The 24,102-nt window shown below is 43.0% G+C and overlaps 1 protein-coding gene across 1 annotated transcript in view; it reads right to left on the bottom strand.

Moving 5' to 3' along the window:
- Window positions 1-24,102, bottom strand: part of CACNA1B (calcium voltage-gated channel subunit alpha1 B) — a 1,044,174-nt gene that overhangs the window by 592,364 nt on the left and 427,708 nt on the right. The window contains exon 5 of the mRNA XM_085611669.1: window positions 10,295-10,444. Within this exon, the coding sequence (XP_085467795.1) occupies window positions 10,295-10,444 (150 nt within the window). The remainder of the gene's footprint in view (window positions 1-10,294; window positions 10,445-24,102) is intronic.

Below are 24,102 nucleotides of genomic sequence, written 5' to 3'. Positions count from 1 at the left end.
TTTTGACTTTGAATGAAGAGTTGGTTTTGTGGACGGGAGGGTGATTTACACCCAGACATACACTGGGTAAAAAAAAAAAAAAATGATGGTGGAGTTGGTGTGGTTTGTGTCCAGCCATTCTTTGGGTGAAGTATGGTTTCTGAGGAGGGGAAAGTGTGGACTTTTCCCAGCCAGGCACTGAGTACAGCATGGTTTTTGTTGAGGTGCAAGTGTGGTGTGCGCTAAGATATGCATTGGTTAAAGAGTGTTTTTTGTAGTTGGGTGGGTACGGTCTTGACACAGTCATGCATTGAGTTGGGCATTTTTATTTTTGGAGGTGTGTGGTTTGCATTGAGTAGAGCCATGCATCGGATAAAGAGTTGGTTTTGTGGAGGGTAGGGTGTTTTGCAGCCAGCCAGGCACTGGGTACCACTTGTTTCTGTGGAGAGGTAGGCATGGTCCTGGTCTAGCCATAGTCTTAGTTAAGCGTGTACTTTTTGTGGTGGCGTGGGTGTGGTTTGCACTGAGCCATGCACTGTGTAAACAGTTGGTTGTGTAGCGGGGAGGGCTTGGTTTGTACTGAGCTATGCTCTGGGTGAAACGTGTTTTTTGTGGTGGCGTGGGTGTGGTTTGCACTGAGCCATGCACTGTGTAAACAGTTGGCTTTGTAGTGGGGAGGGCTTGGTTTGTACTGAGCTATGCACTGGGTGAAACGTGTTTTTTGTGCTGGCTTGGGTGTGGTTTGCACTGAGCCATGCACCGTGTAAACAGTTGGCTTTGTAGTGGGGAGGGCTTGGTTTGTACTGAGCTATGCACTGGGTGAAACGTGTTTTGTGTGGAGAGGTAGGTGTGGTGTGTGCCCAGCCATGCTTTGGTGGTTGTCGTGCCGCGATGGATGCTCTCCGTGGCCTCAGGTGTATCTGGTTGAAGCTTTTTTGTATATTGTACACCGGCGCGTGGGCCCTGTGTGCCAGTCTCGTGCTCGGCTTCCATGCATTATTGCTAAGCCCAGGAGCCCCCTCATCCGCTGGCAGGGTCTTCACACGTTCCGCAGTCCTGCCTCTCCTGCGAGACCTGCTCGTGGGAGGCGGGAGGAACTAGGTCAGGCCGCTTTCTTTAATTTATGAAGAGAGGAGCAGTTAACCCCTGCAGTGTGCCTGCGGATGCTGCTCGCCGCCCTCCCCTGCGCCTCCGCTATCAGCTCGGCGCGCGCCGTTATTGTGGAAAGAACAGCCTTTGAGCGAAGCCGAAAGAGTTGGGTTTCATAGCGAGGCTTGGTGCATTCTCACGCCGCCGAGACCAGTGGATAGCAGAAAAGCCGAGAGCTCAGTGGGTACAGCGCTCCACAGTGGGTGCAGCGCTCCAGGGTGTAACAGGCCAACAGCATCATATATAAGAAAAAAAAATAACCTGATGAGTCCCGGGCCAGTTCATGAACTCCCCAGGACACGGAGCAGGTTTTTAATATCATGCATTCCGCTGTTACACGTTTTTTACATAACACAAGTCTGCCAAGTACCTGCCCCCTTGCCACTTGTGGGTGTGCACCTGTGTGTGCCCTTAGCTGGGGTTTGTCTATGCAGTTTTCTCCGTGGCGGTGCCAGAGGACAGACTTTGCTCAATGTCATGTGTGTAGTGTCTTGTTGGCTGTTTCCTGATAATTGATTTTGGGGGCGGCCCTGGGTCATGAAACCTGCCAGTGGCCCCTGAGTCTTTAATCTCTCAGACATTCATTGGCCTTGGGCTCAAGGAGCCCCTTTAAAGGGTTAGGGGATCCCCGAAGTAGAGATGTTTTAAGCCATGGGCAAAGTGGGGAGTTTCCCAGGGCGTCTACCCTTCAAGGGCCCCCTGGGAAAGTAAACTGCATCTCTCTCGAGCTCACATCTCTCCAATTCTGACCCGCTTGCCTTTTATCTGCATACCTCTAGCCCTGGCTGTCTTTGCCCAGTGTCATCTTAAGGATTTCCCCCAGAAAGACATAATTCAACTGTTTTTGTGTGACCCCAGTTTCTAAAAGTTTGTTTGGCATTGCACAGGTTACAATTAAGACACAATTGGGTAATAAAATTCAGAGTTGATAGGAGCAGGGCCCCCCAAAATATGTCTGTCCTGGTACCCCAAAAATCATTAAGACACCACTGCCCCGAAGTCTTGGGCCCCCAAAGAACTATGGAGAATAAGATTCAATATGAGGCCTACGGAGTGGAAGAAGAGTTCAACTAAAAACGTTCATGAGAGGAGGAGAGGGTCTGGATGGAATATCCAGGCAGAGGTCAAAGTCACCAAGAACCAGAAGAGGAAGACAGAAGGAGAGGGTAGAGAATCCAAGCCATCAGCACCAGAAGCGCCCTTCCAGGACTGGAGTTTGCAATACATTATAGCTTTCGGATGGGGTACAATATCAGCCTGAGCTTTATTATATGAGAGTGGGTGTGCAGTAGGTTAACATAGTGCTATATAGAATACCGGTGTGCAATATGATACCATGGAGTAATATGAAACAGAGAGTGAAAAATGAGGATGGGGGAGCAACGTGAGCCAGGAGTACAAGATGAGACCAAGGAAACAAGATGAGGCTGGACTGTAGTAAGAGACTGAAATGTAATATAAGCCTGGGATGTCAAAATGAGACAGAGGCTGCAATATGAAACCAGAGAGAAAAATGAGCTTTCGGATACAGTAGATAACTGAGGGCGCAGTAAGAGATCAGGGTGCAATATGAGACTGGTGGTGGCATATCAGACTATAGGTGTACTATGAACCAGGGAGTGCATTAGGAATGCTGAGATCGAATATGAGGCTAGGGATGCAATGCAATATACGAGACTGCAGTGCTATATGATCGATTGGGTGCAATAGGAGTATGGATTGCAAGTGAGCCCAGGGATGCAATATGAGAGAATGGTATGAACTAAGGGGCGCACCAGGAGACAAAGGGTGAACTATGAATCTAAAGGTACAATTTGAGACTGGGGTGCAATATAATACTGAGGTGCAACAAAAGACCGAAAATGCAATATAAACTTGACGTTGTCATATGAGACCTGGGTGCCATATAAAATGGGGTGAACAATGGGATTAGGGCTGTGTTATGAAATGGTAGGAGCAATATGAAATGGGGAGCTATGTGGCGATGCAGATGTTATATAAGACTCAGAGTGTAATATGAGACTGCAAAATGAGACTGGAGATTCAGTATGTGGTAAAACCGGGCAAAAAAAAGTCTTCTTTATAGAGACGGGTGTGACAATATGCAGGGTCACTGGAATTATTCGGCAGAGGAGGAACACATACTACGTCAGGGTTTACTTAATTATACGACAAGAAAATGCTAATTATGCGGCAAAATGTGCCACATTTTGTGGCAAAAAGACAAATGATAGACAGAATGCAGAACAATGTCATACATTCACCCCAGTACAGAGATCTGGGCCTAAACCCATCGTTTTTTTGCTCCCCATGCCATTCCAGTTTGAACTCAGCCATATGCAAATCAGTCTTGACCCTGTGCCCAATGGGAAAAGTCCAGCCCGAACTGCCAGGCCAGGTCCTCCCTGGACTGGAAACAAGCATCCGAGGACCGGTTTTGGGGTTTCGCCCCTCATCAGCCAGGATAGCATGACTCCAGTGGCACGGAGAGCACGGGACACACGTCTGGGCATTTTGTGTCAGCATTACCTCATCATTTTGTCATTTTTACACACTGAACACTATCTGGACAAATGTTTCACCTAATTAGTAGGCGACTGACACCCAAATACAGCAATAAGCGTGAGAAAGATGATCAGTCAACCTTTGTGGAGGACTTTCCACTGCTCACCAAAACGTGTTGCCACGTTTTAGTAACTTTTGATCTGTTTGAACTAGAATAACTTTTTTTAAAAATCTGCGGATTATGCATCAGATAATGGATTTGGTAGTAACTGCGGCAAATCTGTAATTATGCAGAAAATGCCACGGACGCATATTGTCATCATTCCAGTGGCCATGACAATATGTAGCAGCTTCCCAGTGGCAGGGGGTGGCATTGACAACAGTACCTCAAATCTGATAGGTTTGGGACAGACCCCGTGGACCAGGAATAGTGTACAAGCAAGGGAAAAGTTCGATGGCCCCTTGACTAGGCTGGATGGGACAGCAGTCACAAACAAACTTAGCCGTCAACTTGCCCCATGAGTGAGGGTCACGCGCAGCTAGCCCTGGGTTTTAAAGCTAGAGGCTCTGTGGATTCTGGGATTTGTAGTTTCCCTTTTTTCCAGCTACGAGTTTTGACTACCAGCCCCATCATCAGAGACACATGACTGGTTGAAGTTGTCGATCATTGCACGGGGCCAGAACACAGCTTTGTGTAGCCAATACTGTCACTGGCCCTCCTTTCAGTGTTCGGGCCTAGTGCACAGATGTAGCAGTAAAAAAAAATCTGTGTTTTTTGAAACAACGGCTGCTGAAATAACGCCGGGCTTGGTTTTGAACTGTGAACAACACGTTGGGTTAGCAAATGCATTACTCTATGTTTATACTAATATGCAAATGAGCTGGTATTAGACTCACACTGTTTTTTTTAAAAAAAAGCCCCACTTGTCACCTCGGTGGTGAGAAAAGCGTTGTAACAGCGTCGCTCTTTAAAGGGATTTTCCTAAGCGGCTGTGTGCTGCTGAGATAAACACAGCACACACACTTCTCCGGAGACGCCCCCTGTTATAGCACACCATTCCAGATTTAGCACTGCTTCTCAGGTACAGCCACTCGACATCCACCCGAAATAGCCATACGCAGTAAATCATCCGTGTCTAACATCTTTCTACAAACCAGCAGAACTGGCAGGAAATGTGTCTTTCACTCTCAGCCCCAGGTATTTCCAGACCAACACCGACAAAGCGCCAACGAAGCCATTTTGCCCGCGCGTTTCTATAAAATTAAGGAATGGTACTATGTTTAATGAGAACCCATCCTCATTAAGGCTTTAAGTTAAAACGTGTACAATACCTGCATTTAACCCACGCTTTAATGATGAGAAAAGCGTGTTTACAGGTGTGGTCACTGAGCCTGGCCAGAGCTAGGGCAAACTGAGAGCAGGCAGACGCCTAGAGGTCAAAGGTCAAGGGTGGCACGTCATTCTTACAGCCATTCTTTACAAACACACAGTTTTAGGAATACTGCAGTTTTAGGAATACTGCAGAGCCAAGAAATATTGGTGCAGGATAAAATAAGGGGTGTATCAAGTTTGAATTCTAGTGGAATTTTTCAAAATGTGCAACTTTCCACCTGGTAGATTTATGAAATAATGTTTTTTTTGTCCTTTCATTGAAACATTCCAGCACAAGTTTAAATTTGCAGGTTTTGAATTCAGTAAAACAGTGACGAAAAATCTGCAGCATGTTAATATGGTGCATTGCCTGCAGCGAAATAGTTGGAAAAAACAACATCGACATGTACCATACTATTTGCGTTAGCATACTTTTGTTGATTTTGCTTCAATTTGCACATTTCCGCAAACACTATATTTACTCCAACAATGTATCAAAAACAACAACATTCACAGATTTTATGCCTACGAAGGATTTCACAATTCCATGAATTCTACAGATCCAAGTCCTACAGTTTCGAACACCAGTAGTTAAATGTTGGTAAAACTGCAATTTTAAAATAAATGTTTTGAACTGAGATTGATCAAACGTTTTCTCTTCTAAAGACATGTTGATAAATCAATTATTCAGATTATCGATACGGTATCTATACAGTTTGACATGGCTGTTCTGGACGGACTCCCTATATTTGAATGTATGGCTTGAAAATTAAATCCATTTTCCACCTCCATTCCTGAAATGTTGAACAAAATGCCAGTATGCATTCCAAGTGTCTCCAGGATAAATATGCATGAGGTTAATTTGCATAAACCTCGAGCTGATTAGCATGTTTCTTGATTAAACATTACACCCTCCTCTCGGGAGTGGGAGTGCTGCTTTCGAGGACTCTTGGTGGGAGACCCACCCAGGGCCGGCTTTATGGCAGTGCGACTGGTGCGGCCGCACCGGGCGCTGACCTGTGGAGGAGTCGCTGACCTTGGAGGGGGCGCTGTGTTTAGCAATAACTTATGACTGGAGAGATGAGGGGCACTTTTGCCCGGTGGTAGAGAGAGAATCTGAGGAGGCGGTAATGGTGTGTGAGGGTGCCAAAAATGATTGTTGCACTGGGCGTCACCAGTGCTAAAGCCGGCCCTGGACCCACCTCTACCCCACACTGGGCCCAGATCCTTGGACACATACAAGGTGCAGCTGATTCTTCATCTAAGAAGAATGACGCCCCTGAAATGTGAAATATTCTGTGTTCCGCATGTAGCACATGGCTGCAGTTATAGATAATGGGACCCATTATGGGTAGTTTTTGCCGGTTCTCTCCATCCTCTGGACCCCGGCCAGACCCTCCACTCCCTGCCATCAGTACCCATGAGCAGGTAGCAAGACGTTTCTCTCCTCCACCTCTGAGCTGCTGAGAGGAAGTCACAGAGCTTCTGCTTCACCCACCCACTGGTCGGCACTGTCTGCTAAAATAAAGCATTGGCAAGGCCAATAGGGTTGCTGTTTGTATGGTTTGCAGTGTGGGAGCGCACACAACATGCAAATGTCAAACAAATTGTCTAAATTTCAGACAAATGCAAGATAAATGGATGCCACAGAAAATAAGGCAACCCTTTTTTGGTAGCATCTTTTTTTCATTGAGATGTTTTTGTCTCCCTCCCCCACAACCAATTGTAAAGCGCTGTGATACACTCTAGGGTCAGGTTTGCGCTATATAAAAGTTTATAAATAAAATAAATACATCAATTGCTACTGGGCCACTCATTCAACTGATTTCAGTTACACAATGGCCTTGTACCCTCCCTGGAAGGTGGAAGGACACACCTAAACAGCCGATATGAACCTGCAGGGCCTATGTTTCACCTCTCCCGTACTCATCAAACAAAACGGGCCCTGGCTTCTGCCCCGTTGAAAGCTCCTACCTCTCTCTTGTCTCTGACCTCATGACTGGAATCTTGAGAACTCTTCTTGGCCTTGGCCCTGGCTGCCAGAGCCTGGCCCTGGCCTCGGCCCAGCTCACAGGAGGTTCCCAACACTTAGCTGATCTCCGCGTTCTGACAAGAGGCTCGCAGATTGTGTCTGGCTCCTCCCTCCTGGCAACATGCTCCCGACCTCTGCCATGCTAACTGGGTGCTGCCACCCTCAGATAATGACAGGAAGAGTGCAGCTTGTGACTCGGATTGGCGCGGACTACAGCTAGCCCTGGGCTTGCAGTGTATGATAAAAAGGCTATGATTGGATCGCCATCTTTATCACAAAAAGGGCCCAGCCTCTGCTTATCCTTTGCCCAGGGCCGGGCTGGAAACCCAAAGCAGCCCTGGCAAATATTGTCAGACTAGCCTCTGTATGATTCAAAGCGAGCAAACGAAGCGAGTGAGCCTGACTACTGGGGATGGGATGGGGGTTTGCAGGGGGAGGAACATTTGGGGGAAATGGTGCATTCTACAACACCAGGATATGACAATCTTTGGTGTGGGTCCTCAAGGATTGACTCACTATTACCATCCAACAGTGCCTCTCATCTCTCCATAGCCCCTCTTTCACATGCATTTCATTTGATTTGTAGTGCCACTCTTTCCAATGAAGGGTGTCGACGCACTTCACACCGCACACACATACATACAGAGACAATGAATCATATATGTGTAATCCCACATATGTTACATAAGACAAAGGGGACTACAGGGCATAGGATTCACATGTCATCCATGCTGGTAGACATGTTAAAGAGTGCTTGGTCTGGAGAAGCACAAACTCTGGATTCAGAACGTAACACAGTGATTAGGGTTGGTTTTACTGAAAATGTATTTCTGCCCAAACAAACCCACAAACACTTTTTAGCAATATTAAGATAATGAAACACTGGGAAAAACATAAGTTTCTAACCTTTACCATGCAGTTTGCATGCAGCTCTTTAGATGGCAGTTCATAGCTCACTGTGCTAGGTTACGGTTGTAACTTATGAACTGCACATTAACAAAAGGATCTCGGTGACAAAAGCAATAACCCACTGAGCTACACTCATAAAATATTGTTCTGTGATCTGCATGGTACATGTTATTTGCAGCAGGCATATTAACCCTGTGCGCGACCTTAGATGACTCAAAACTGCCACTAGACAAAACTCCGATCTCTCTCCAGCAGTTACATTAACCACCAGAGTCATCATGAAACTTTTATTTTTGTCTGAAAACAGCTGCATATACTAGGAACTCTGCAACAGGTGCTTTTACTACTGCTGTACTGTCACAAAACCAGCCCCCTGTAACAAAACCACCACACCAACCCACCCCACCCTTCCAGCCTCTGGCGGAAATGCCCGATGCCCGGTATGGCCAGTCTGGCCTTGCCTGTACAATTCCGGCAGGAAACTCCCAACTTCTCATTGACCTTTGAGATGCTGATTGGGATCCTCTCATTGGAAATAATGGCCAATGTCATCTGGTGTAAATCCAAAGAATGAAATGACACTCAACCAAAGGTCTCATCTGGACAACCCAAACACTCAGGTAAGGATCCTTAGAAAGTGGTGAACTCATTGGTGATTTTCTTAAAAAGGGTGAAGGACCTCACCCACCGAAGTAGCATGCTTCATAATCACGTCCAAAGGCTCTCCCTGGGGCGCTTTACAAGGAGTTCGGAGCAGTGGACCCACACTAAATCCCTATTAAAATTTGGGGACCCCCACTGAATTATTATTGGAATCCGGGGACCTCGGCCTAAGTCATTTTGATGATAGGAACCGCAAAACAATACACACAATTACAGAAACAAAAAATAAATCAAACAAATACACAAATGACAACATTTTTTACTTAATTCATAAAAAAAATCTAAAGTAATCGATTTTAAAGAGAAGGTTGGAGCTTTTCTGAATTCAGTGAGATCACTCATAGTCCATACTACTTTCTGTCTGAGGCACTTGCACTGCTTCCACAAACCACTCTGAGAATATCAGCTTAACTTTTAGCGTCCAAATTCAAATTCCTTCACATTAACAAAACGTTTGGAAAAAATATTTTTTTACTTTTTGTCTTCTATTTATATTCAATTTTATAACCTTTTAATATTATTTTATTTTTTAAGCAGTTGCGGCCCTCCTTAACATACATCGCGGGCCCCTAGGAGTCCCCCGACAACAAGTTAACAACCAATGGTTTAGTGTATCCCTCCCTGTTGGGAAGTTAACTGGAACCTTTGGAAAGTACAATTTTTAAATGCGTAAGGATTGACTAAGTAGAACAATTTTATTTCACACTTATGAATTGAAATGACTGCGTGCAGTGCCATAGGCTGATTTTACCAACACAGGTTTGACAAGCAGTGAACGCGACCAGCTTTCAATGAATGAAACTGACTAATGGACAAGACTGACTTTTAATAAATGAAACTGATATCTAGTAAACAATGTTTATTACTTCCAAATAAATGAGACTAACTTTCAATGTGTAACTTTATATAAAAGAAACTGGGTCCATTTAACAACCGTGATTTCAAGCGAGCATGACAGGCTTCCACTAAACGCGCGTGATTTCTAGCCGACACGTCTATCAATTATTGGAACTGACACCCAACAAATAAAAAACAGACCTTGAAAGAATGAGGCTGACTTCTAGTACCAATCTGCTCTTGGAAGAGATAGGATCTAATGGCTAAATTGCAGAAAATGGAAAAAGGGCACCCCAAATTCTGTGATTCAAGGCAAATTACTTCACCACCTTGTACCACAACGCTCTTATCTGCTAATACACTGGAAGCATCTACAGGTAATACTATAGAGGTATGCTAATTTGTTCATTCGTTCATCCATTGATTCATTCTGACATCCAGTGAACTAGAACTCAAATGAATTTGAGTTTCAATTAACGAAACAGACTTCCATGAATGTAACTAACTTTAGGGGAATTTCCTTTTAAATGAGTGAGACTAGCAACTAATGAATGAGTCTATGTTTTATTGATTAAGAACATGTTTTGATGGGTCATACCCACCTAAAATGTGCAAGATCAACTTCCTTTGAGCAGGGATCTATCATAATGAGTGACACCCACTCCTGATGAGTGAGATTACCTTGTAATAGAATACTGAGTTAGATGGAAGGTACCTGCTATCCCATAAAGACACACTTGTATATGAGCTCTATATGAATCTCATCAAACACCAGCTGCCTCCACATTAGTCACACCTCTTACTAAAACAGTGCATAAAGTCAAAACAACTCAAGCAGCTAATCTTACCATACTCAGAGAAGCAGGCCTTGTGGAACTTCCCGATGTAGAACTCCAGCCCAATGATGGCGAACATGACAATGGCAAAGAAGAGCAGAAGTCCAATCTGTAGCAGAGGTACCATGGCCTTCATGATGGATTTAAGGACGACCTGAAGACCTGTGGGAGTGCACAAGAGAAGATTGTTAGTGATAACAGCCTGAAGTAAGTAACACTCACTTAAGTTCTACACAGTGGTGATCGGCCTACTCAACCTATATCACGGTACAGATGTGTGAAATGATCAAACTGCACTACTCCTCCAACTTCCCAGTGTGGGAAAATCTCTCTGGTAGTTGTCTAGCTGCTTACTTTTCACTTCCACAAGGTTTGTGGGTTCATATTGTGCAAAAGACTCATTTATCATTTTGTTTCAGCAAAGTATGCACCTCCATGTGAAACATGAATTATTTCCTACACCACAAATCGATACACAATCACGAGAACTTTTATTACACTTTAGTTGACAAACCCCAACGTTTTATACATCATATTATATATTTAATTTTAAGACTCCCTACTTTTGTAATGCCAAGTTTGTACCTGTTTATTTAATTCTCCCCATACATGTGTATACATTTTTTTTCAAAAAGTTCTGAAGTTTTTTTCAAAATGTGCTACTTTTTATGAAACAGTTCCAGCCAACGACAGCTTTGACAGAAATTCAGCTAACAATTCAGTTTGAGTTACAAAGGTTTTGCTAAAGAAGTAAGGGAAACACATTTGGCCTATTCTGCAACTTTTTGTAATGATTGTTTTTTACCATAACCAACCAAAATACAGTATTGGCATGCTGCCTTGACACCATCCCTTAATGACACAGAAGAGTGGGCAGCAGTTTCAGATCACAGAAGCGAGACAGAGCCCACGGGTATCACAAGTGTCACAACTAGTATTCGTTTTAACATAGATATTTTTGCTCTAGATCAGTGATCTCTAACCGTTTCTATGATAAGAGCTACTTATGTTCAATTAAAATCATCCCGAGGTACTAATATTGATGATGCTGTACTAATAACCACATCAGACAAGACTACATTAATGACCACTATGCAAGATTGTCAGCAGTGATCACCTCTGTGCATCGGAAAGAGTTGCCACAGTAATGTAAAAAGGCTTCATTAATTTAGAATGCCCCTACATGGGTAATATATAACAGCCATAGATGCAATGCCCCTCGCGCCAGCATAATAATATGAGCGATAAGTCTCCCTAACGTTGCATGATTTATCCCTCAAATATCAGCTTTAAATATCATTTGGAAATTCAGCCATTTTTCTCCAAATATGAGTTTGGAATTCTGAAAACACAACACATTTTCGTCTCGAATATTTGATTTTCAGTTTTGGTATACATATATTAATTCAAGCAAGCGAAATAATCTAATATATTAGTCTGGGCTGCAGACCGTAGAGCCACTTACAGGTATCTGGAGAGCTACCACTAGCTCGCGAGCTACTCGTTGAAGCCTGTTCTAGATATACAGTTGCATTAAAGATACCCACACAAGTTATCAATGAGCATCCAGGGTAGTCTCAAAGTTTGGGAAACAATAAGTCACCGACAAATTATTTTCAGTCTACTCTGCAACTAACAAAACAGAAGAGTTTTCTGTAAGAGTAGTTTTCATGCACGGAAACATAAACTTCGGGTCTGTACAGCAGACTCTTTGTCCAAGACGATGATCATGTCCAGCACATAGAAGCAAAACATGTCTGTGTTAGATGTTTCCTGCCCCATGTTCTAATGTCTGTTGAAACCACAGGTACCATGATCTGAGCTGCTTGGCCAAGAACTAATTATAACAAAACAAGGGAGAATATTGGCAGAACTGCATGTTTCAGTCCTTGTTAGTGAAAAAGAGAAAAACCTCAAAATATAGCAGGATGCCGCAATATGAGGGGGCTTTTGGAAGCATAAATGGCCTTGAGATACTTTCCTAAGACTGACAATACCACAAATTATAATTTTGTGATCCAGACTACAAATTCACAGCATTGTACTATTAATAATGCTCAACTCGGAGCCTCGTTATGTATTTCCCGGAATTCTGGGGAGTGATAAAAGGGATTAAATGAATGATCCCAGCTGATCTCTCCGTCCTTGTATCTGGGAAGTATAGTAAGATATCCAAGAATGGAAAAAACATAAAAACCCAGGTAAACCAGGACCTATACCTAATGCCGATTCCCAAGTCCAGGACCGGTTCTACTTATGGTGTCCACCAGCTGTGACCTAGTGGAATATGTGAACATATCTGAGTGTAGTTTTACCAGCTGGGGAAATGCACTAGGTAAAACCTTATTGATATTTTAGCACCTATTAAATCTGGCTGTCAGAACTAGGGGTGGGCGAATAATTCAGCTCCGCCGGCAGAGTTCACAGAGTTTTGCCCACCCCATGTTCCGCTTGGAATGCAGAGTTCCAGCAAAACTCCATCAACCTCCATGTGGTGGAGTTTTTTCTTGTGCGCAGCTCGCCAACGTTAAGTTGGGGAACACGAGCAAGAATTTGCAACCCCTAGCGCTATTTATGGGCGCAACAACACCTCCTGGTGAGATCTCTCAATGTGCGCGGTTCGCCTTGAGAATGCTGCCGCTTGATCAGAAAATCAACTCGAGCGGCAGAAAGAAGCAGCGCCCTCTGGCATGCCGCGTGGTGCCGTTTGCGCTCATTTAACAGCGCGGAACAAGCTCCCAGCATTAAAAATCAGCACAAGCATTGCAACATGCCAAATTCTGCCCACTCGCAGAACTACGCATAACCTCACAGAGTATTTATGTAACTCCACAGAATTCTGCGGAGTGAAACTCGGTGAATTCCACCCACCTCCAGTAGGAACACCAGATCACTCGGAATCATACAAGGTGGAATCCTCCCTAGAGGATACCATCCTGCCCAACTTGTAACGGAGGACTCCGTGGAAATCATGGTACTTACCCAATCAAGAATACATCTGCATCACATTGTGGAGGCTTCCATTTGTAAACTTTCGGACTGACCATACATCATTGCAAAACAATGTTTGACCCCCTGCACTATCTTAGCCGTGCTAGGGGTTATTGTGTGTGTTAGTACATCAATGCAAAATGAGAGAACATCTCTCATTACAGAATGTAGATCGGTTCAGACAGATTTTAGTCAATTCTTGCCCTATTGTTCTGGCTGCTTTCTTTTTAGAAATGAGTGATGCTATTTGAGTCTCCCCCAGAGCTTTAGAGAGGAAATTCTAAGCTAGAATGGAATATGGTCCACAGTCATCAATATCAAAATTGTTGTTCCAGATGTACACCAGTACTGCTTCGAAGTTCTTTTTCAGAGAAAATACCACATAATGCTCAAATTCTCCAGGTCCAGGTGTGCATAGCTCATCCAATCTATGTTTTTGCTCTGCATTTTGGAATTTAAAGTTCTCTTTATGCTTAATAAATAAGGACTACCGTTTCAGAATGGAGGAGAAAATTACCTGGACAGGATTAGATTTGTTCACGTGGACCTGAGAAAATTAAGACTCCTGAGACTAGTGTGCAGTCTGTCTAAAAGAGCATGAAGTACAGTATTAGGCTGCATATATGAAAGCACCATTTCACTCTGACAAAAGACAAGCTTTTTGAGAAGTAGTTTTGATGCCAGCCACAAGATGAAGACTGAAGGCTAAACACTAATATTACTGGTTGAAGGGTACATCTTTTTACGAAGTCTAGATCAGATAGTGGGGGGCAGTGCTTAATTTGAGCCAGTGGTTTCTGGTATTTAGCAATGGCACTTAATCATTAACACCAGCCATATAGTTTCATGAGCACCAGTTAAGGACACACTCGTTTTTGGTAGACACAGGGAGATTAAGTGTTTGCCCTGAATCACAGGATACTGACCCGATGTCGAGACTCGAACATGGTTTCCCAGCTTCGAAGGCAGCAGCTCTAGCCATTATGCCACATCCTCTCCTCACTTCATGGTTAGTAGTTGGCTCTATTTTAGACGGCAATACAGGTGAAATGGGCTGGTGCAAGCTGCCTCCTGACAAGAGCCCCTATGTTTTTTACAAATTAACCTCTTGAGGGGTGGCCGCCTCTACTGAGGCAAGGTTGGAGTGTGAACATCAACCACTAATAAGGCTAGAACTGTGGCTTTGATGGAATCTCTACTAAGGCTATAGCAAAGGGTGGGAAGCTGAATCTACACAACCCACATAGATGGACGATGAAGGGATTCTACTAAGGCTAGGTCATAGATTGAAAAAAAGACTATATTAAAGTTAGGCTATAGTTTCAGAAAGAAGACATATTAGAACTATGTTACTGATAGTAGAAAAGGCAGCACTAAAGCTGGATTATAGGATAAAGAGAAGGCCATATTAGACCTTGGTTAGAAGACAACATTAGAGCTAGATTACAAGATGAAGAGAAGGTTGTATTAGACATAGGCTACTGAAAGAAGAACAGGCCATGTTAGAGCTAGGTTACATGATGAAGATAATGCTATATTTGTGTTAGGAAACACAACAAAGAGAAAGCCATAATAAAGCTAGGTTAAAGGATGAAGAGAAGATTGTATTTGAGCTAGGTAGCTGATAAACGAAAAGGTCATGTTTGAGGTTAGCTACAGGATGAAAGGAAGGCCATATTAGAGCTAAGATACAAAACAAAGAGAAGGCCATATTAAAGCCTGGTTAAAGGATGAAAAAAGGCCATGTTAGTGCTAGATTACAGGATAAAGAGAAGACTGTATTTGAGCTAGGTAACTGAAAGAAGGTCATGTTTGAGGTAAGCTACAGGATAAAGCGAAGGCCGTGTTAGACCCAGGTTACAGGACGCAGAGAAGGTCTTTAATAGAGTTAGGTTAGATAATGAATTGAAGGATTCACTAGATTTTGGTCATGGCTCAAACACCCTCTCTCCAGAGAGCCCCCCCACCATATCTGTGGATAAATGCTTATATATAAAGGGGTTGTGATGGGTATTATATGGGCCAATTTATACAAAAGGTCCATAGGGAAGACCTTCCTTGTGCTTGGCTATTTTACAGATCACACTGTACACTCTAATGAAGGTGAGAATCCAGCAGCAAGAGGGTATGGAGGTTGGTAATATTAGAGGGAGACTGCAACTGTGGTTACTTAAGTACGAACAATAAATATTCGTGAGTGAGCGTGCTATCACTGTAGAATGGTGAAGACATCAGTAGAGAGTTGGACTCTGACTGGCGAGGAAGGTAGTTAGCAGAGCTGTAGCTCAAGAAACAAGTCCAGACTGCCCAAAACTACTGATGAGAAAAGTTGACTGGGGCTAAACTAATTTAATATAGAGTTCCCATGAAGTCGTCTCGAAGCTTCCCAGGATGGGGCCTCGCAGGCACTGTTTGACTGAGACATAGTGCCACCTATGAGGGAGATAGAGCTGGGTGGGAGGTGGACATTGTAATAATAGTATCTCAGATGGACTCCAGGATTCTCTTTGCTTCCAGGGACGAACAGAAGATATTTTCAGACTGGACGGTACTGCCTTCGGACAGGCAATATAAAACTGTTAGAGGTGTGATGAGGGAGTGCTTGATTGAGGTTTAGAGTCCTTGTTCATCAGGAGTAACAGAAACAAAGAATGCAAACCACTCTTAAATATAAATAGGGCACACTCTCCATTTACACATTCTGCGGCAGACGTCTTTCTTTTTAGGGAACTGTGTTGATCACGCCCCTTAGGATTAACCAATTCCTCATTACCCTCCCGCATGAAAGAATATGTGACATTACAATGTAATCAAAATGATCGCGGAACGTTACATCGCAGTTTTTACAACGCAAGTTATTACAGCGACTTCTGTTGGAGGGCACTGGACTTAGGAATAGTATGATTTACTATTTCAACACCCGTCTACGTACAGTAGGGAAGGTGTTGGAATAGTAAATCATACTATTCCTAAGGTTAGAGCGCCATCCAGCGCAAGTCGTTTTAACGACTTGCGTTGTATTACCCGCGATGTAAAAGCATTGCGATGCAATGCCCGCGTAGTAATGGATGTTTCCCGCATTAAAGAGGATCTGAGTGCCTAAGACATTTTCATTTTACTTAGTGATTTTTGTGCCTCTGTCTGGGGGTTTAAACCCACGCCATCTTCCATTAGGAAATACTAATAATATTGTTATCTTACCTGCAAGCCTTCCAACAGTGCAGAGCATATCCAATAACTATGAGGCACTATTTACACGCATTGCAAAACTGAACAATCTTCCTTCCTTCTACTATATAACTACCCTGAAGGGTACACTCTTAAAATGCTGTGAATACATTGCATGGCAGTAATATCACACCTGCTGCATTAACTCAACCACTATATTGCAAAGTAAACATCTGCAGAGGTACAAACTGAAATAATATGCCTAATATGACGATGTAGTGGCAGACATTGCATTGGGTGCAATTTTTTTTTTATATATATTCATTAATAACAGCCTCAATACACTGTCATACAATCCTCTGAATAGATTGAAATACTATCTAAAGTCACAATGATTGGATTTGTAAATGGTTGTTCATCGTGTCAGTAGGTATGTGCCAATGGTACAGCTTCAAGAAGATATCGGGTGTGCTACAAATGGTAGTTTGTTTTCACGCTAATCTCGTCGTATCCTCCTTGATACTACACATGATTAGAGCTATTTCATCTTGGATCCCATTGGATATGTTGTCACAAAGGTGAGCATAATTTCACAATTGCACAGATTTGATCTCGTGGGTTTGAGTGTGGTTCTGAATAGATCTATGATTCTTACAAACAGGGCATAAGTGTGCGTTCCACACCAGCTGCAGCGATACACATTGATGGATATTGGTAATATAATGTAATGTGTATTGAATTAATGTGTATTGGACTAATCTACCCGAAATAAACTCCTTCCTGGCAAATCTAAAAGTCTGCATGTTATAGTTGTCTTGCCACTGAAAGTGGGTGCCCTGGTAATAGCCTCCCACTACATCGAAGCAGAAAAGCTATCATTGAAACCCTATATAATCAAAATTTCGAAGCGTACGTACTTAAGATAACTGAAGTATGTGATTTACGAAGAGAAACAATTCTGCTCACATTATTAAAAAAGAGACTCTGGAGAGTGGGAGTTCAAATTAAAAATTACTCTCAAGGTTTTAAAAAGAAAATGTGCAATTATCGCAAGAAAGTGATGTGCCTATTTTACATCACACCATTATGTCCGCCTCCCACTCAATGTCGTAGTTCCACCATGCAGGAGGTAAGCAACGAGGGATCTAAGATTATCTGTTGTATCTTTCTGCCTCCAAGGGGGCCATTCATCAGATTCCCAAACAAACAAGCATTTGCAATGCAATAGGTCTCGCATTTAAGCAAGTTTGAGCTATTCACATTGTAAATGTTTTGTTTTGGTTTTTAAAACAAATAAAAGGTGTTGTCATTTGCAATGCTAATAGCTTAAACTCTCGCAAATGCGAGACCTATTGCATTACAAATGCTTGTTAGTGTTTCGGGTGAAGGCAAATTTGGTACTGGCTAAATAACAAGGAAATGTGGTCCTTTGATATGAAGAAAAAATAAGACATCAGAACTGACTGTGCAGCATTCAGAACGAAATGAACTAAGGATTCTATACGAAGCGTTCCCTCAATCAAAACAAGTGCCTTCCATCTCGTACTCGTCTGTGGTATATGGTTACTCCTTCGTAAAAACTATGAATGTAGCCGCACAGTGATTAGTAATAAATGAAACATTTGTGTACTTAAAGCAGTATGCACAGCCAATGCTTTTTTTGAGAAATCCCTGAATGTTGGGGAAGCAAACGATATGCAGTACAAAAGAGACCACATTCAAGGGATTGCTAAGAAAATGCATTGAATACGTTAGGCAACATAGAATGCCTGATAAGTAGCACAAGGAAAGAAACTGATTCAGCACGAAAAAAGATTCTTATATCTCTAATAAATGAGAAAATCAAAATGCCACCGTTTACTGGGTGTTGGAGGATAAATACGTGATACATAGTAACACTCAAATGTAGCAACAATTCATAAAAGTTACTAGCCATTTTAACCATCAGATTCAGAAAAGGTACTGTGCACACTTATCTACTCTCGCGTCCTGCCCTGCGCGAGAATGCCGCCCACCAAGTCCACGGCGAACCTCTGAGAGACAGACTGAGCGCGTGCACAACCAGAGCTTCCAGAACGGTGAGTGAGGGAAAGTGAAAGCGCACCATGCACGCATTGTGCTGAACGCGCGAGCCATACGTGTGCACATCGCCAGTCCTCTGTACGCGCGTGCACATATCCTGTCCCCCTTCGGCCAAGAAACCGACAACAATAGATCTCGCCAAGGCGAGCTACGCATGCGCTGCGCCGCTAGGCGAGACCTAAAAACTACAAATAGCAACTGTGTGTGAGTGACAAAGAGCATTGCTGTGAAAAACTCACCAGAAACCCGGAAGGCTCTGGGAGCTCTATACAATTGATGACAATACAAATACAGTACAGCTATACATGGGAGCGTCAATAATTGTATGAGCAATAATACATTAGAGCTTCAAAAATTGTATAAGCATTGTCTAATTTCTTTATTAAAGTTTATTTGTGACCTTACCACTCACACATAATACGAAATGGCATTGTCACTCTACTGTAATCAGTGCGAAATTTGTGCTGGTTGGTGGCGGTGGTGGACTGTGGCACTCATCTGTGGGGACAGGGACTTATTTGTCATCATTAGACTTTGACCCAGAGCAAAAGGGAGAAAGGCAAAATATTGACGAAGGGAGAAAGAAAGGATAAAAAAAAAAACACAAGAGTGAGATAAAGACAAGAAGTGCAGGGTGGTACATGAAAGAGGCATGAGATGGAATCAAAACTAAGTAGCCTTGGTAGTCGGCAGCCCAGTCATTATGGTGGGTTCCTAATAAACAATTTATCCCTTCACTTATTTTTACACAAATTAAGCCCTGACTGTAATTACATATTACAGCTGAGCTGCAACATCACAATCCTTGCCACCAGGGCCAAACGACAATGTAAATGACAGGCCACTGAACGAAATTACCGCTGTTGTTTAAACAAAATAAGGGAGAATTAGCTTTTCATCTGTCTTCCGTCTGAACTTTGCACTGTGGAAATTCATCTTCATTAGCTAAAACAAAAGATGTACTATGGTCTGTCTGCATTTGCTGGTATGCTGGAGTTCGTTATGGGAAAGCTGAAATCCATCAGTAATTGACCAACAGCCAGTTTCACTAGGGACTTATATTAAACTGTGAACTGCATTTTCACACTACAGAGTCAGTATTTTACTGTATACAGTACACATGTATTCCACCTACTTGAAACCACAAGATGTACTTTACCTTGCCATCGCTATCTCCCTGCTCGGTGTTCTACCAAGAAACTGCGGTCAACTGAACAGAGAATACCAAACCTTCTGATCCTTCAAAGACTTCTCCATCGACAACCTAATGCTGGAACTCATCGCTCGCCTGCCAGCTCCACATTTGATGCCAACACCCTTGTAAATTACTTCCACGTTTTGGGAGGAAAACTATGTGAGCATCCATGCTCCAACTACAAGCATGCAAGTACAGGTCTAACCTGCAGCACATTGTATCTTTAAAGAATTTGCAGGCAATAAACGCTCCATTCGCAGACAGGAATGAAAAGGGAAGAAAGACAGAACTCCCAATGACCTCATCATGATAAAGTCCCTCTAAGCACCATGCAGACAGATCATCAGGTCAGCCAAAGGAAAGTATTACACCAGCACCACCAATGAAGCTGCCACCAGAAGCAGAATGTTCTTCAAGGCAATCAAGTACTGCACCACCCCTTTTCTGACCCTTTGATTCCACACTTCACAGACAAGTTCAATGCCAACCACCTCTACTTTTGTGAAAAAATACAGAAGCTTCAACAGCACATTGACAACATCAAGCGTCCTTCTCATCTAACACCCATCCCTTCTTGCAAACTCCCTCAGTTGTCAGCCTTCAAATCCCTATCTCCTGCAGATCTCCCCGAAGTGCTCAACTCACTCAGAGCCACTTTTCCCTGAAGATGATGTCTTAACCTTGTCTTTCACCAAACCTTTACGGGGAAGCTCTCTCACCCTTCTCACGATTTGCAATGCCTCTCTCACTAAATGCATCTTTACAGAAGCTCTCAAGGCAGACCAGATCCTCCAACTCCTAAAAGACCCTACAATAGACCCTGAGCGACCTCATTAACTATGGTCTTATCACTCACCTATCCATGATTGGCAAGATCATTGAAAAAGCAGCCTACACTCACATCAATGCTAACCATCTCCTGCATGACTTCTAATCTGGCTTCAGATCATGTAGCAGCACAGAGCCTACATTCTTATACCTCATAGATGACACCCTCTTGATCACAGATGCAGATGATCTCTGCTTTCTGATATTGCTTGACCTCTTGGTTGCCTTCAACACAGCTGACCAACTCACCCGCATCCATTTTGTGGAGTCTCAAATGGCATTCACTGGCAATGTCCTTCACTGGCTCTCCTTCTTTCTAAACAAAATCGGGTAATTCATGGGCACCTCCAGCTCTCAAACGATCTCTAACAACTACAGAGTTCCCCAGGACTCTAGACAAAATCATCTTCAACATATACATGGAGCAGAATCCAACTCTGCTCACAGGAAACAGAATCAATATTAAACAAATTACTGACGATTCACAACTCTATTTGAAGGTCTCTTCCACCCCAGACAACCAGTGTCTCAAGCATTGTCTGCACTTCATCCAGACCTGGATGTCCAGCACTTACCTGAAGCTCCATCGCACCAAGACAGAATTCCTGGTATTTGTCCAGAACAAAAAGCAAGGGACAGTATAAACCTTGCTCTATGACATGAACTGTGACGGCTTCAAACCAGGCCAGGACTGGCAGTACTAGGCACTGGTTATTTCCCCAGGAGGCTGTAGGGAATGGGTCCAATTTTGTGACTGGGGGCTGGTTTTGCAGACCACCACGTACTTTAAACTGGACCAGTTACCAGCACTGGGGGTATTGGCACCAGTGCAGTGTAGGGCACCTACTGGTCCATACACACTGAGTGCGAGTAGGCTGAATTAAGCGCTGTTGTCCGTCTTTGATATCTATGACGTCAGTCGTCAGGGAAATAAAAGGCAAACAGCAATGATCTGCAATGTTTACGTGGTCGAGATGGCAGAGAATGAACTGTGCAGCAGCCAGGCCCAGTGAAAACTTGGTAGACCCCACACAAGCATCGGATGGTAGACCTCACACAAGAAGTGCAGCCTTACATTAAAGTACAAACGAATTGCCTGCTGTAAAGAGAGGCGGGGTATTTAGGAGTCGCACTAAGGTGTTACACATGACTGTGTTGTGTGTTCCTCGCCATAAGTTTGTTTCCAAACAGGCTACTAACTCTTGGCCATACAGAGATCGGCTGGAGGTGTCCAAGTTAGCTTGTGTCATTGGAGAAACAACGATTAGCAACTCCCCACAGAAAACATGAGAACATGTTACTGCTGGACAGCAGCCAGTTGCGACAGCTGAAGAAAACCTGCCAGTTGCAGGCATTGCAAGTTAGGTGTCCCATCTAAGACGCAATTATATACATAACGGAGGAGTCATGTCAGGTAAACAAGGGTTTCGCCAGCGTGGGAACATTGTTTGAAGCATGAACAATGTTAAGTACTACTGTCGTAATATAGTTTAAAAGTCAGGATGAAACTGGGAGATGGGGACGCAATCTTGTTTTAACCCTAAAGTCTTAGCAATGTGCTTTTTCATGGTGAAGTGGAGATGGACAGCAATCGCACATGCTCTTTTTAAGTTGCCGCCTACCAAACAGCTCAGCTGTCTGGCTTTCTGAAAGACATCTTGGGGACTTTAAGAAAGTTGACCAGGGACTGTACTCCGCCTGTGGCTTGCTATTGGCTTTGTGGCTTGTAACTCATGATTTTGCCTTTCCATTTGCTGCCTTTCTTTGCTTTTAGGCTGTGCAGCTTGAATTCGTACCTCTTCATGCTAAAGCAGTGTCTACAATATTCTTCACAAACTCATTTTCTGTAGTTAATAGGCCTTTAAATCTTGTTCTCATCTCATCACATTTGCTGGGCATTCAAAGACAGAGGTCAAATGTCAAGCTGTGTTTTTGTGGGAGCCTGGTGTTTATTTTGCTTTCAACTGACTTCAAAGTGAGAGCGTTTATAGGAAAGAGGAATGCAGCGTACCACATACTTTCTCCATGGAGCCTACTTGTGCCCTTTCTTTTTTTATTTTATTTTAGACACAACCATCTCAAAAGGTATCTCGTTCTTCAGCTGCACAAAACATTTGCACATTGTTTTCAAAATTCCTCTTCTTTGGTGAGTCCATTTAATTTGTGAAACTGCCTTTTTAGGAACAAAAACAAATCCGCATTTCAGTTTCAGCGTCAGCCTAACATATGGTGATCTTGGGCAATGTACACTGTTTATGGCCCTTTCACTGTCAAGTACTTAAATAAATCACACTAAGGGGGTCCCCTGGACTGATGCCCAGGCAGGGATTCAGGGGAAAGTAACTACATAATCAAAAAAGCAAATCCAGCTGCCTGAAAATCATTTCTTCGTTATGCCGGAATATCGCAACCATCTAGTAGGGATCTGTATCTCCTCATCCGTAGGGAGCTAAAGAGAATGTGCAGTTAAGGATGTCTACATTACGAATAATCAGATATTGGATATAATTTCATACTATTAAAACATATATGATCAATTTATTTTACTTATTTGTCACGCAAAAAATATATACACATTTCAATGTATGTCAATGAACGTGAACAAGCAATACAATTCCTACATAGAAAAAAGTGACAATTGCCCCTATGAGTCAAAAACATTCTTCATTGTTGTTGTAAGTAATCTACCCCACAGCTCCATACCTTCATTCAAACAGAGCTCTTACACTCACGCTCACGCACATGAAAAAGACAGGACATAACAAACCAACTGACCAAGTAAAGAATGCTAATAAATTGTCATAAATACACAAAATGACAACATTTGTGGCCAGATTGGTTTTATTCACAACCACACACATTAGAGCCACTTTACAGACTTTGCTAGTGAAGCTCTACTTTCAATTTCACGCCTTTCTTTGAACAACATTGTTTTCCCCAGGTGGGGGAGTGCACCATTCCTGGAGGTTCTGCAATACCTGGTTGATGCGTAGAGTGGAAAACATGTAATGTGATTCTTATTAGCTGTTTTCCTTATTTTAGTATGTAAAATGTGTACTGCGGCTCTGCGTTCAGGGATGTGGTCTTTCTAAATCATACTGCTTACGTTTTGTAAGGTTATAAGCAATGGACATTGAAACTGGTCCCTTTCGGGCTCTGTAGTCATGTCCTTAACTCTTCAGGTAAAAACACTAATTGATTTCTGACTAATGAGTGTAAAAGCGGTAACCATGTTGTTCCTTCTTACATTTCACATACTTTTCTTAATCTTGCATTCCCTATGAGTGTTTACTTTTTTTCAGGATGTTGTTAATTTATATTATCAGGCATCATATTAATCTTGTCTAGTCCACAATTTGAATTGAGTTGCACCCAGGTGATTATATCGGGACACAATAGGGTTGTAGCTGAAGGCAGTGTGAGTTTCTCTCAGTAGGGCAGTATAGTGTTTAGTGGAGGAGAGGATGTGGCACTATGGCCTGAGCTTCCGAATTTGGAACTGGGGAATCAGGTTCAGCCTTCATGACCAGCCCACCAGCCCACTCTCCTGAGGGAG

This window comes from Triturus cristatus, chromosome 1_2 (genome assembly GCF_964204655.1).
Source record: "Triturus cristatus chromosome 1_2, aTriCri1.1, whole genome shotgun sequence".
Lineage (NCBI taxonomy): Eukaryota > Metazoa > Chordata > Amphibia > Caudata > Salamandridae > Triturus > Triturus cristatus.
Note: the sequence above shows the minus strand (reverse complement) of the source record. Positions and strands in the feature narration are given on the sequence as shown.